General features: G+C 37.7%; 1 protein-coding gene across 1 annotated transcript; it reads left to right on the top strand.

The window, feature by feature from the left end:
• Window positions 1–1,096: 1,096 nt before the first annotated feature.
• Window positions 1,097–12,125, top strand: LOC127527505 (short transient receptor potential channel 2 homolog). The gene is made up of 6 exons (XM_051926547.1): window positions 1,097–1,516; window positions 2,996–3,188; window positions 5,437–5,564; window positions 5,675–5,747; window positions 7,146–7,272; window positions 11,493–12,125. The coding sequence occupies exons 1-6, from the start codon at window positions 1,356–1,358 to the stop codon at window positions 11,867–11,869; spliced, it is 1,059 nt and encodes a 352-aa protein (XP_051782507.1). The 5' UTR covers window positions 1,097–1,355; the 3' UTR covers window positions 11,870–12,125.
• Window positions 12,126–15,816: the final 3,691 nt, after the last annotated feature.

The raw sequence follows: 15,816 nt of genomic DNA, 5'->3' as shown, positions 1-15,816 counted from the left end.
CTCCAACCTGCTTAATGTAATTGAGGTTTGCAGGGGAGGTGGGCTGACTGATGCCCTTGACAATGCTGAAAGTGTTGATGTGACAATGCTTGTTGTAAATGCCTTCAAGGGATTGCAGGTTAACACATTTATTTCTGTGCTCTGGACTTTTGAGATTATGAAATGGTGGTATTGCTGCGGTGGGTTGGCACCAGCAGACCCCCCGTGACCCTGTGTTCGGATTCAGCGGGTTGGAAAATGGATGGATGGCTGGATGGATGGTATTGCCACAACTATTTTTACATATTTACAGCCATGCAAGTTTCGAGTGCTATTCTAGGGTTATATTTTTGTTGTCTTCTTTTTGCAAATGTCACTTATACATTAAAGATAGTGTCCATCTGATTTGCCTGTATTACATTTTGAATATCTATAATTTTGTGATATCTCTTTCAATATTGATTTGCACCAATGATAACACTTTCTGGTATAGCTACTGGCGTTCTTTTGTTTTATAATTTCAGCTCTTGTAATATATGCGGCCTCACAGCTACAGGATACATTTCCAATATAAGGCTGTTATGCCAATATGGAGTTTGCATTTTTTTCGCTTATGGTTTCTCCCACTTTCCAGAGAAGTATACCTTACGTAAATTGGCAGTGTTACAGCACGCATTGAGTGAGTGAATATGGTAGGTGCACGTGAATGTGTGCTTCCCAACTTCTGCCCTGCCGTGCATTTAATATTGTTAGGATAAGCTCTGGTCCCACAAAACCCAGAGTTGGATAAGCGTCTATAGAGAATGAATGAAAGGTATTGATCATATTATTCACTTTGTGCCTCTGTCTGTAAATCATGTTGAGTTTGTTTGTTTGATGGGCTAGGCATCTCTCTTATATATTTGTTTTGGTCATTAGGTCACTGTTCATTATTTACATGCAAATATGCAGCATTCTTCTCTGAAATTGTTAGGCTGTAAAATAGGAACTAAAATGGCAAAATACCCAAACTGTCACATCGCACGTTCACAATCTCACATACTCATACAAATCCAATTTAGAATCAACCGTTCATCGAATATGAACAACTTTTGGATGAAAAGCTCATGTGAATATGTAGAAAACATGCAGACACCACAGGGACAGACAAGTGGGCAGGCTGGGAATTAAAAGAAGGCTTCCTGAATCTGAGGGGCAGTACTGCTACATACTGAATCTCAGATGCTGCTCTTATTATTCACCGTTCAGGTAACTAAGTCAATAAAGTCAAATTACGTACCATAATGTAAAAGTTGTAGTTATCCTCAGGTTTGTTTGTCAGTATGCAGCACTCTCCAAAATCACAGTACAAACATGGAGGACAGGAATTATGTTAAATGTATTTGGCAAATAAGGAAATGTTGCCTTTTAGATTTGTTTATATGATCATCTTTCCCTTTTTTAGGTTCCTGTTCATCCTCATGATCATTGGCACTGCCTTCCTCTGTGGGATCAACAACATTTATGTGAATTATCCTGATTCTCCGAACCTTGGAAAGTAGGTATTGTTTATTATTTGCAATCTTAGCAAGTAATTCATTTTTGAAATATATTTAAAGCAGATTTTGATTTTAAAAATATTGACGTGAAATGAAAGAACTCACAAAAGGGAACTCTGAGACAATTTAGATTTGCTTTATCCTCTAGAATCTTTACATTATTAATCGTGCTGAGATGATACCTCATTAATAGAAAGAAAACAAATATTTATTGGATGGCACTTTTTTTCTGTAAATCAGACCTTCTCTTTGAAGACTCAGCTTCTCACTGATAACAGCCTAACATTGACAAACCCACTTAACGATTGTGGGGAGCCTGAATCATTCCAGGCTACATTGGGTACTAAGCAGGAACCAAACTGGAGTGGGGCACCTTTTAAATATATATAAATAAATATGTTTCTTTCTCAGTGTATTTTTAATAAAGGATGATTGTAATTTGAATTAGTGCGCTGTATGTATTAAACACAGTGACATTTTTATAAATTCATCTTTATTTTATATAGAGTCATCAAAATCATGCACCAATACCAGGTACTTTACAGTGCTAACAAGAGTAAAATGCAGTATCCACAAAATTTTATATAGCACAGTGTACACTATCCCAAGGCACTCTGTATGTGAAACCCACTCTAACCTGAGGCCATGGTGACAGTGTGGTCGTGGATTATTTTTAGCCTGTGTCAGCATACAGTATAAAGGAGGAGATGGAGTCAAAGCACTGCCTTTCTAAGAACCATTTTTAAACCCTTTTTAAAGTTAGTTTTCATTGCTTTTAATTAAAAGTGGAGACACAAGGGCTGCGGACTGCAGACAAAATGCAATCACTATTTGTTGTTTGGGCTGACGGCAGTGTTCAATAAAACTTACAACCTTTTGATTTATAACAAGAAGGTGTAAAGGAAAATGTCATAGAAGCTGGAGAAAAACAAGCATCCTGTGCAGTACTAAAGAGTACTAAGAGAATAAGAATGCAGAATAACGGGAACAGCAGGGTTTTCCTCCATATATTCTATGTGGATAAGAACACAAATATTCATCACTTTCTTCTGCTACTGTACAAATGATGTTTCCTTTAGGCCTTTCTACTTTTAATTGAATAATACATGGAAACAGCCTACTGGTGTTTCTGAAAAAATGGCATTTATTTCTTTACTCTTGGAGGGAGGTTGATAGCTACCAAATTGTTGGACTAGCTTCTGATTGTTCTGCATATTAGCAACAAAAACAGATTTTACAGAATTTAAAAAACATTTAATCTGGGTAAGCATGTGAAATACTTAAGTTTTATTTGCTATAATATATAGTTAATTACTTAATTCCTTGCCGATTTACTGTGTTTAGTTTATGTGCCAAAATGTTTCCTCCTTAGTCCTTTGTCCTGTTTCTAGTTATGTATACATTTCAGATTATCCTTTTGCTTACAATTGTTACTGTTATTTGCTGATAATTAAATTTATTATTACTTTTCTTTTTAGGTTTAATGTTACTTTTCGTTTTTTGTTTTGGACCATGTTTGGTGTAGCAGATGAAAAGTTTGTGGATATGCCGGATTATGCATTAGCTCAGTGTGTGGGCCAAATACTGTATGGCATTTTTACTTTAATGATTGTCATTGTCTTGCTAAATATGCTTATTGCCATGATCACCAACTCCTTCCAGAAGATTGAGGTAAGATATTAACACTTCAGCCTTAAGTCATTCCAAGAGGTTGTATTGCCTCACATGACAATGTGGCATAGTGGATAAGAAACTAGACTCTAAACCACAAAGCTGCCTCTTCCCCACTCTATGTCCCGAAGTGAGTGGCATAACCAGCCTGTGCTCCAGCCAAGAGACGTTTTTATAATCAGTTGCAGTAACTGTCACAGTTATACATTAAAAAATTGTTTTGATTACCCAGGTCAGCAAAATTAAATACTTATTTTTATTTGCATTTAATATAATTAGAATGTGCCCATCACATCATATTTAAGTACAAAATTCAAAAGGTATTTAAAATTTATACAGCTTATTCATGCATACGATATTGTTCTAAATTGATTTAAAATAAAAAATATTTAGTCTCTATTTTTAGACACATATATAAAGAACAACAATAAATATTAATCGACTCCAGTTTTTGTCACTGCATAGTTCCTTTGATACAAAACTTAATTTGCTGGCCAGTCATTTGTGCCCTTTTCCTGGTGTGACGTGTGCCAATGAATCATCCAGCAGTAGTCTGTCATCATACTGACATCCCAATGTCCCGGGACCTTCCCATCTTTCACCCTGCTCTTCACTCACCGCTCCAGGATTTTCAGGGAAAAATTTCAAATGTGAAATTTGAGACTCACATTCTCACCCAATTAGTTCGTCTTAACCAATACATTTTTCACAATTTCTTTATAATTTGGATCTTTATTTGTTACATTAAAAATTTAGAAATTACTTCTTTAAATGATACCTACGCCTCTTGTTCCAGGTCTTTCATTGCACCATCAAATTCTGCATCAAAAGTTTAGTTATTTAATATCTGATGTGGCAACAATGCCCTCATTCAATTTAGCCTTAGATAACCGCAGAAACATACAATACAAATCTGTAAACTTGACAAAGTGCTTCATTACACCAATTTTAATATGCAAATTATTGATATAGTTATTATTAATTATTGAATATAGTTCAAAAATAATAAAAAACAACCTATAATTGCCAGCTAAAAAATGTGTTTTGTGAAAAAATGTTAAATGATGGACAAAAATAGTTTTCATTTTTTAATTCAGTGACTAAAAATATATAAAAAATCACATAAATTACACATTTTTTGGATTTAAGGGTATCTTGTAATGGGTGGATGTAATGTTTCTAGCCATAAATTGTGTCATTTGCACAACATAAGAATGTTTATGCTGACAATAAATGTACACATATTTAAATAAAAAATAATATCGCCATAAATAAGATAGTGAGCTATCTTGAAGCTGTATCATGAAAAAGTTGCCCTGGATGATAAAACATAAGGAGTAAAAAAAATACACCGAAAAGGCGTCCATCAGCAATTTTAATAACTGTCCCATTGTGTGCGTGCGTGTTTTTTTTTTTTTTTATAATGGAATATGTTGTATTTGAAGTAATATATCTTCAACACAGTAGCTGCATTGAATCAGCTTCTGTCACGTTATTACAGAACCAGTTACCGTGCAGTGCATACACTTCACCTGAGCATTCATAGATTTCATCCTCTTTCTCTGTACGATTAGCATTCCTTTGCTCAGATTTTGATGCGCTTGCTGCTTCCTGAGCAGCTCTTCTTTTTTCCACCCCAGCAGCCCACTTCTCTTCTTTCGTCGGCATCTTTTTGCGTTAAAACTGATTAAGTCAGTGTTTGTGTTGCAATTACTTAGTACGTTTTCTTTAATTTTTTGCATGTGCTGCACGGCCGCCCTGCTGGTCGCTGCCGAGAGTTGATTCTACAATAAAATAAAAATAAAAAGAGGAATAACCTTGGAGGTCAATCATCACCCCGAAAGTGGATAGTAGACGTCACTTAGTATATGTGTACCAAATTTCAAGTCAAAAGGTCAAACGGTTTGCGAGCTACAGGTGATTTAAAATCCTGGACAAACGGACAGCCACAGTAGCATATCATATATAAAGATTATGAGGTGCTGTATTTATTTAATACCACCCAGAAAGCATTACTATACAAAGACAATGAGTTTTACTGTACCCCCTTCTGATTGCAGCCTTAAGGATGTCGGGGTATTGCTACTTAGTAAGGCAGTTTCATGATCTGTGTGTGAATGAGAATGGAAAGCTTACCAAATCATGTCTCTCCTTGTTCATGAATTCTTTCAGAGCTCATTCTTTTCATCAAGTCCTTGTTGTGATCCACCTCCCTCCATTGTGTAACAGTAACATTATTTGTCTTCAGGATGATGCTGACGTGGAGTGGAAGTTTGCTCGTTCAAAGCTTTACCTTTCCTACTTCAGGGAGGGACTAACGCTGCCTGTCCCCTTCAACATTATTCCTACCCCGAAGGCCATGTTCTACTTAATAAGGTACGATTAGTGAGTGCTGGTATACTGAAGTAAAAGGGCAGGGGCACTGATATAAAATGATGCTACTAGAGATCAGAAAACTGACAAGTCTCTTTTGTTTTGTTCTAAAGGAAAATATTCAGAATACTCTGCTGCTGCTGTAAATTTGACCGAAAGCCTGATTACCCGCCTATCCCTTCTATTGTAAGTAAGCCCTTTGTTGATTTAATCGATGACTGTTAATTATTTTATTTCTTCCATGGTCCCGTGTTAAGGGACACCATATATTGGATGTTCCAGTGCGAATGCTACAAGTATAAACTTGTGAAGTGTAGTCAAGGATTTTTGCAACTAACTACATTTGGTTCCTCATGAGCTTTTTAGTTGTGAATTACTTGACAAAGCACTTTAAAAATGTGCTTGCTTTTCTGTCCATTTACAACTGAAAGTAATTGTAAAAACTGCTATTCAAAAGGCATTTTTGTCATATTCCAGTTTTGCTCCCATTAATGTGTAGGTTATTAGAATTATTTTCCTCCTCTTTATGGGTGTTTGAATGACAGAACAGCTCCTAAATATTCAAATGTCTTAGAGGCTCCATCTACAATTTACAGTAGATACAGAATGCATACAAATTGAGTTCACCTTTTAATATATAGTGCAATTCAAGAGAAAGAAAGAGAAATTCCCTCTCACCCTTCGTAAAACTTATTGCAAAAGAGTAAAACAGGCAATGCTGTGGAAGAATTGCTGACCAGGTTCATGCCTTCAGGGCTACCGATCATCCCTCCACACTTGAATGGACACTTGCACCATGTCACAAGGCACATACCACCAGATAGTTTTGGGAACATTAAACTAATGCAAGCACACTGTTGTGGCCTGCATAGTCCCCGTATATCAACCCTCTTGAGCAGCCCTCCAGTTGATAACAACTGTGCAACACAACCATCTCCTCAGGTACAACGTTTCTGAACAAAACATCGAGCATCTCATAGAATCCATGCCTTGACTAACTCATGCTGTTCTGCAGGTCAAATGAGGTGCAATATGCTACTAGATAGGTAAACGTAATAAAGTGGCCACTCCATGTAGAGCAACATGCATGTACAATAGGAAAAATTGGCAGTTAATTCTATCAGGAAGAAAATGAACTGTAATGTTGTTTATAACTATTTATTGTTCAGTGTAGAATTAACCTTCGCCTGCTATTTTCCATCATGATAACGTGCATGTTGGTGGCCAGCATTGCAGCCAGCTTGATGATAACAGTTGGTGCTGCATGTTGGTCAGATATGCAAGTAAGAATTTCACTGTATTTTGTACCTGTAACAACACTACTGCTGTTTCATTTTCACTGTATGATGGTGATTCATCGTTGTGTAATTTGTCAGACTGATCTTAATGCTATTTGCTGACTTCTTATTTGCACAAATCCCATTTTTTTAACCCCCTACCCCACCATGTTCATTATCAGTGGTTAAAAAAAACAGAAACACCAGTTCTCACAGCTCGTCTATCCAGTGAAAATGCTGGCAAGTTCATAGAATTTGTCAATCAAATTCAGCACACAATGTCTTCCTTTTCTTTTCATACTTTTAGTCAAATACAGCTTTGCAAAGTAAAGGTGGAGACGAGAGAACTTCATACCGAATGCAGGTGATCAAGGCTCTGGTGCAGCGATACATTGAGACGGCCTGCAGGGAATTTGAAGAAGCAAGGAGAAAAGGTAAGGAAGTGGCTAAGCAATTGGGAATCAACAGCATCCTCTTATTAACGTGATGACGTCTATGTTTTAAAAACAGGAACTGAAATCCAAATGAGCTTGAAATGCACACAGTCACAGGAAGCAATACAACCACCATATGCACAGAGTTCTTAGAAAAGCTTAGAAGCAGAGTTCCCCTGGAGTGTTTCGTTAATTTTTCCTCTGGTTTAATATGTCCTAGTTAATTAATCTTGTGTATTTATTACTTTGTAAACAGATTATATTACTATTATTCCTTTGGCAAAATCATTTTGTTGTATGCAGCATAAAAGGCTATATAAATTATAAATGTCAAACCATTAAGAAATAGTCCCATCTCACCTCAGGGGCTTCAGCTGCTCATACCTCATGGGAAATCAAACACAAATAACTTTTAAAAATGGCAGCTTCATGGTCATAGTGGCATGAAGTACAATCAAAGATTAGCAATCCAAATGGGTTTTGATTACTTCTGAATATGTGCGTGTTTGGCTGTATGATGGACTGGCACAGTGGCGTAGCTCGAGGTTGTGCCACTCGGCAGGGCAGTGCTTCAATTTGCCGCCTTCCAACATATCTGAATATGTTAACCTATTTAAATAGAAAATTAAAATGACGTAGAGAGAAAAATTAAGATAAATTTTGCATAGATGTATTCATATATAGAGAAACAGCAATAATTTTTCACATTTAATTATTTATAAGCATGAACTAGACAAGAATATAGTATAGACGCACTGATAAGCTGCGTTCTAAATATTAGTTTAATATAATTACGCTATGAAAACCAGAACCAGTGTAGTGTACAAGTGATAGATGGGGATGTTTTCTGCGCAGAGCAAGAATGCATTCAGATTGATAACAAAACAAAATTTTAAATTGTAAGTTAGTTGTTTATCTTCCTAGAAATTATTTTAAAAAATCAGAATTATTAGAAATTATTAGAAATTTCAACTGCTGCATCTGATGCTGTCACAGAAGGACAGTCTGAAAATAATTTTTGAAGCATTTGTGGATAAAAATCAGAGAATTTTATTTTTTTCATTCAAGAGTGATATTTTTCCGAACCCTGCTGATTATACTGAGCTTTTTGGCCAATAATGCCGGCCCCAAAAATGTGCCACCCAGGGCGAACCGCCCCCTCTGTCCCCCGACTAGCTACGCCACTGGACTGGCACCCTGTCTAAGGGCTTTGGTTCACTGCAACACTGGAATGAATTAAGCTGATTTGAGAGGGGTATGCTATTGTAAAAGTCACATAAAAACATTGGTGTTAAAAGTGTTCACAAAAGACAATATAACCTGCAAATGTTCTTTTTGACTGGAGGACAAGTTCATTCTGTAAATGTCTCAATTATTAGACTTGGTTTATGTGTACACCCTGCAACACTTGCCTCTGAGAGTCTTACATTTAATTAAACCTAATAACCACAAATACCTAGAATGCCTTAACAGATGTGGCACTTCAATCCCGAACTGCTAAATTTGAAAGGGCTCAAAAAATACTTTACTGCAGGCCAATGGCTTATCTGAAAGCCCCCCTTGTCAAGTTAAGAATATGGCAGTCCACTCTCAAATTGCTGCCCCTGAGAGAACCTAACCTGAATGAGCAGAGGTTGCAATATTAACAATCCCCAATTGACTTGTGAGGTAATGCCCGAAATTTTATTTTAATCATTACTTACTGTATATTCATTTGCAGAAACGCCTGGCATAAATGTTAGAAATGAAAAACATACAAGTTAGGGTCATACAGCAAGCTTTGCGTCCAGTGTCTATGGCTTTTAGTTGCTGCAGTCTTGTTTCCCTCTTAAGCTATGAGTGATGCTTGTGAGCTATCTGTAGCTGGTAAAATCTAACCGAGAAGTTCCTGTCTCTCTGGCTGTTGAGATGTCGCTGAAAATGTTTTTCAGATCCTTTCCTTTAGAGAGTGATATCAGTCAAAATTAGACAACTGACAATATCTCACACGCACAATATTTCAATATTTTTTTAACAAGAAAATCAATTGAAGATATTAGCCTGCATTCATCCAATATAATCAAAGGACCCACCATTTCCATATTAAAAGCTTGCAGCATGGGCAATTGGGGGACAAGCAGTGATCATTTAGGTGGATAGGCTGTGGGAAAATTGAAAGAATAAAAAAACGTATAGGTTATTAAAACTGCAGTTGTTACCTAGAATTAAACTTTAATAATAGTGTGTGTTGTAGTACTGTGATTTTGCCAAGCACATGCATATCCAGTCTTCCTTCAAGTGAATGGTCAGTAGCATCGGTGTGTGACAGTATTCATACATGGCGGTTGTAAGTGACTGACCAGGACACTCATGTTTTATGCTTATCCAGCGGTTACACTGTCAGGCTATTTTCTTTTTCAAGCAGACTACAAAACGCTGATGTGGTGGCATTTTTTAATTGTCTGGGTTATTGTTATCATGGTGAAACTTATCTGGTGTAGGACACAGGACTCCAGTCAGAGGTCTGCCGTAAATGGGGCCAGGGAGTTCAACTTTTAAAGTAGTCCATTACTAGGACAGGGTTTGGTGAGGTGCAGAGGAATGGACATAATAAACAGCAATTTCTTAGCTAACTGGACTAATTTGAATGGCTGCAGCTTTATGAAAAAGCAGTACACCTACCAGCATGGCCTGTTACTGCTGAGTTGTCCTTAAGTTAAACATGACTATGAACTAATACAGCGGTTCTCAAACTGTGAGGCGTGCCCCCTAGGGCGGCACAAAAGTAAGTAAGTAACAAAAAAGGGGGCACGAATGTTGCCATATGTGGTGTAATTTCGCTATTCATAGAGAAATTTTAAACTTGTAGCGGTGTATTGGCAGCAAAAAATATAGGAATAAATTTGACTAGGGTTTCAAAAAAATGTTAAGGGGGGCACGATTAAAACTGTTATGAAAACTCGGGTCGCAAATACTTAAAGGCTGAGAAACGCTGAACTAATATGTGGATAAACTAATAAATGGACCTTGCGTGTGTTTAAAGTTCCAGTTAAATTTCCCAGATTCCTTCAGTCTTACTATATTTTTATAGACTTAACTCTTATTCCCTTCAATACAGATGACTACACTAGTTCTGCTTCTTAGATTACTGTTCTATAGGAAGTGAACCTTTGTTGGTGTTGACATCTCCCTTCTCTTGGACTTCTCTGCCTTTGCCATTACATTCTTCTTGTATTTGCATGGCTTTAATGTAAAGACATGCAGTCAGGTGGAATGCTGAAGTTACAATGGCCCAATGTGCATGAGTGTGAGTTTGCATCATCCTCTTATCTCTCTATTATAAAAAACAACTTGGGACAAGACTGCGACGAGACGTGATCTTTTGAAAAGAGATAGAGGGACACTTTCACGTCCCGCGAGATGGGCAAGTCTCGTCATACTTACAACCTTAGGAAGCAAGTCCCGTGATACACATGCAGAGCAGGTTAGAGATAATGGAAGTAGGAAAATTCGAAAGTCTCACAAGAAGGAGACTAAAGATCGCTTTAGCTCAAACAAACGGAAAATATTACTCGGTGAAATAATGGAACAGTGAAAAGAGATCGAATAGTATTTGAGGATGTCTGGGGGAGAAGTGAGACAAGGCAGTGACCTTAAAACATTTTAGGCACCACACGAAATGCAGATCACGTGGCACAGGAGCAGCAGCAAACCATCAGCTGATCGAGCAAAGAGCAGGTTTAAAAAAAAAGGAATTTGTTTCCCATTGTATCACCGTTTAAGTGGGGTTTCGGCGGAGCAGCCGTGTCTACTTGGGGTGCGTTCAGTCCCTCTTTTCACAACGGCATGTAGCGCTTGGTGGGGGGAGGGGTTGGCGAGCGAAGTGAGCAGGGGGCAAAGCCCCCTAGTTTGTTGTGATTATCAGAACTCAAGGGGTATTGACAAACCTCGAGAGCTGAGTGCATTATGAAACACTGCTTTTAATCAAACAGAATAAAAGGAGGTGAAATAAAGGAAAAGGTAACCACATATTACATACTGTAATACTGGATATGAATATTAAGTAGTTAATTTTAACATGGTAAGGATTCTGCTATTCAAAATATTAATGTTGCAAAAATTGCAATTAAGACAGTGACACCATTTTGTACGCTCATTTTTGCACATCCCCTAATTTTTGACACCTGCTTCTCTATACTACCATAAGCGCAGCTTTGTTTTCAAACTTGTTTTCTTTCTAGATGTGGGCAATCGAATCACAGAGCTGAATAAAGTGGTGGGTCGCTTGCATGCCGAGATGAAGAACATGCGAAAGAACATGAGGAATGAGACCAATTCTGCTCCAGATACAGAAGGTCCTAGCATCCTTAAGAAGTATATTCTAGGAGCCAAGAGTAAATTCCGAGGCTTGAATGAAGAGTCGCTCGGGTTGGGAGATGGATCAGTTAAGGTCACTGTGCACTTCAAGAATAAAACAGAAGAGGAGGAAGATGATGAAGCTGTGACCTCTCCGACAGACAGCAAAGCTTCCGATGACGTGGACACTGGATTTGGCTCTCAAGTCGGGGAGGACTCCATCGATGGGGGAGAAGAAGGGCTCGAGCCAACACCAGAGTGAGACACCAGGCCGAATTATTGAAGTTTTACTGTTGTTTCTTGTTAGATATACTTTATGCTTTTGAAAATTAAATTCTTGAAAGCCTTTATATTTCCTTCAGTAGAAATATAAATAATCAGTCTTGCTAATGCAATGAATCATATTTTACTCTGCAGAAATTAAATATATACATTATATATGTATGCATTTTTAGATGTATTTAAGTCAATTCTTATAAAGTAGAATTATTTCTTAATGTGGATATGAGAGCATTAGAAGGAATTAAGCAGGCACAACTTGGCATGCTGGGAGACAAGCCAGTTGTATACTTTACTGGGTTTGTCACTAGCTGAGTAGATGGGACCAGGGCTTTGAGGTGTGTGGGCACCCACTCCTCTTTCAATGTCTTATTTTTCTTTATGATAGCAGTGTTGGCCTGAAGTATGTTGTGAAAGGGAGGCCAAGTAAAAGTTATTTATTAAATTGCTTGTGCTTTTACTTATTAATGTTGCACAGTAGTGACAACATTTAGACCACAGCGCAAAGCCATTTTTTGTCATTGTGATCTCCAAGGTTTACCTTTTCATCTTGGACTATGAGGTGTTCAGTAAACTCACCATTCTTCCAAACACTTAACTGCCAGTCTTATTGTAGACTATATCCATCTCTCTAATAAATAAATAAATCCATTTCCCTAACAGGCATATTTTCTGTCTCTGATGAAGGCTTATACAGCTGAAGCATTGTGTCTTTAACTTTGTTTTCTATTATGGGAATAACCTTTACCATTTTTTGGATTATGGTGTAAATCAATAAACAAGAATGGACACTGTGAAAGGATAATGCTATATTCATGCTCTTAGTAAGTAGTCCTTGTGGGTGTCAAATTGCCAAATGTGGTGACACTTTTGGTTTGCTTGTTTCAGTTTCTAGTGTTTCTTTCAGTACTTTGCAGAACTGAGTATTTTGGGGTTTTTTTGTGCAATGTCAGTCACTGTCCAAAGATTTCAGTGTAAGCCAAACCCATCTTCATTTTATTCTGTGCATTATCATAGCTAGATCAATCCATCAGGCTCATTGAGTTAGCTAATACTGATGGTTGTCCAAATATCTTATCCAGATGCTTTTTAAAAGCGTAACACAGCAGTGTGTTCCCAATTCCCATAACCCTTTGTTTTAAATGCACATCCTCTTAACTTCCATTGGTGTCCTTCAGTATACTGTCCTGGCCTGAATTAAAGGACTATACCACCCAAAAACTATGTATTTCTTGTATATTACTTGCCACATTTAGTTTATAGTGGCGGCTGTGAAAAATTGTTAATCTCATGTTTCCTTGGAGAAAGGACATCTGATAGTTTCTGACAGAACAGGATACAGTAGTGACGAACACTGGATAACAGCAAATGAAAAACATCAATGAGGGGAAAAAAATTATCACGTTTCTTGTGTCACATAATCCAGATTTCAGTTATCCAATCATATGCTCAAAATGTACAAAACGAATGCTTTTTTCCTAAAATATTGTTAAATAAATAATTCTTGAATTATCAGAGCAAGTCATAGCCTGGAAACCTAAAGCATCATGAGAATAACTATTTTGAATTAAAGACATGACTCTTGACCAATGAATGAAGGGGAGAGGCATTTCTTCAATTCAATAAGTCATTCTCATGAGGCTTTAAGCACAGAAAGCAACTATTTAACTACATTGTAGCAAAATAGCATTTGTTTTACACATTTTGAGCACAGAACTCTTATTACTGACATGTATATTATGTGACTCAAGTAACATGAGTTTTTCTTTCTTTTTTTTTTTTGTTTACCCATATACCTTTTTCATATTGTTCGCCATTGTCCACCGATGGTCACTATTGGGTCCCATTCTATCAGAATCTTTGTCCTTTCTCCACATAAGCATGATATTTAAACTTTTTCTCAGCCACCACTATAACTTCATACGTTAAGTAATCTAAAACGTAGAATTTTTGTGTGAAATTTTCCCTTACATCATTTTTCAAAGCTCTCTGGGCCTTACATGGTAGTCTGACGATTTTGGTGCCTGTTTATTTGAATAAGTGCTTCCAGGATTTCCCCTTAAAAGATGGGATTGTCTTGCTTACTAACTGAGCTGAAAATACTTTTAAACAATTTAACAACTTTCAGAAAGAACAAATACTCCTGTAACTTTATACTGCTAATCACTTACCCAGTTAAGGTTTGTAGTGAGCTGCTGGCCAGTGGAACAACCACAGGAGAACTAATATTAACATACTACAACATGGCCACTTAATCTGGTTCGGCGTCACTGGGGGTCTTTTTATTGCCCCACTCAGTTATATCAGGTTGTGGCTCCATGTCCTTGCTAATTTACTGCAAACTCTCTCTTGCATCTAGAGACTTGCATGTTAAATGTTACAAAAGTGAAGTGGGAGTTGAAACAAGGGACAGAGGGAACTCCTCAAGTATCAAGAGGCCTTAAACCTCATGTAGTGCCTCCTCCTCCTCCTCACCGCCGTCTCCGTCTGCTTTGTGCAATCCTGGTAATCGTGCTGAAAGTCTGTTTTCCCAGCTCAGTAATTTGCACATCCTTTTCATTGCTGGTTACACAACTCTGTTTTCAACAGGCCTTTTGCCCCATGAGGAGTGGCATGACGAAGGTGGGCGTTAAAGGCCACAAGCAGGCAATGAAAATAAATTCTGTGGCTGGCACTCCTTAGACCATGCAGAAGAATGGCAAATCCCTTTTAGCTTTGGAAATATTGACCCAATTAAAGATATCTTGCCAAAATCTCTGAAAAGAGCACTTAAAGAGCTTCATGCCACTGGTTAGGATGATTAGCCCGATGGTCCCTGCAGAGATGTACTCATAATTAATTTCTTACAGAAGCTTCAACTCACTATGTGGTAGCTGCTATCATCTTTTTATTCCTCTTGTAGATTTGCTTGGCTTGGTTACTTTTAACTGTGATATTAATTACTGCTTAATGTGTAAAAAAAAATCTAATTTAATTTTGTATTCATTTACTGTTGGAACTTAAGCTTCACATTCACAATTTTGATTCTTCCTGCAGTATATAAATACTATTTAATCTTTTACCTGCTTGCAGAACCTTGAAATAGAGTAAGGATTTTTGAAAATGAATGGACAAACAGACAGACTCTGAGATATGAAACAGGTAAGCAGCAGTTCAGAACAGGGAACATGCAAGGAAGAAATGGTGGCACAAATAAGTGACTTAATTTGTCCTCAATAGAGCCAGTTTGGTTACATTAGGGTGGAGCCTTATAGGTGGGCAGCAAGCACTGAATCAGTGGTCAGTGCAGAGGGAGATGTGGGCTGTAGTTGGCATCCAGAATATCCAGGGTGTGCTCTCAGAAATGCATTGAAAGATGCTGATGTCATTTTTGGTTGCTGGTGGCCATACACTACTGGGCATTGTCCTGCTGGCAAATGTTACCAGGCCAGTCTGCCATAAGTGTGATGCACTCCTAACTAGCAGTACAGAAATGTGTATTTTTAGTCAGAGCACCACCCCGGCAAGAGATGGGAGACATCAGATTGTAAGGCTTTACAGTAATCCAGTCCATCCTGCTGCAAGTTTTTAGTTATAATTTTACATCATATTTCTGGCAACATGTTCTTCCTGGACTGCATTTATCCAAATTTTTTTTTTAATTAAATTTGCTTCTTCTTGTCATTCCCAACCCATCACTGACACAGGTCTTGGCAAGCCCAGAGCTGGATATTTACAATGGGATTCATGCTTTTTGAGGGGGTCCCTTGAGTCTCCATTAACGTCCATTGCCTTTGCAGGCCTCACACCTGGGCTCTCAGCTTGGAACAAAATAGGCAACCCACGGGAGATGAGCACAAGCTTGATTTAAAAGCAATTCCTCATGCAGGCAGCGTCACCTGCTGGTCAAAGTGAGAAGTTCAAGATGTGCAACAGAAGTGAGACTCTGGG

The sequence above is a fragment of the Erpetoichthys calabaricus genome, chromosome 4 (genome assembly GCF_900747795.2).
Source record: "Erpetoichthys calabaricus chromosome 4, fErpCal1.3, whole genome shotgun sequence".
Taxonomy (NCBI): Eukaryota; Metazoa; Chordata; class Cladistia; order Polypteriformes; family Polypteridae; genus Erpetoichthys; species Erpetoichthys calabaricus.
The sequence above is the reverse complement of the archived record's forward strand: the minus strand, read 5'-3'. Positions and strand labels throughout refer to the sequence as shown.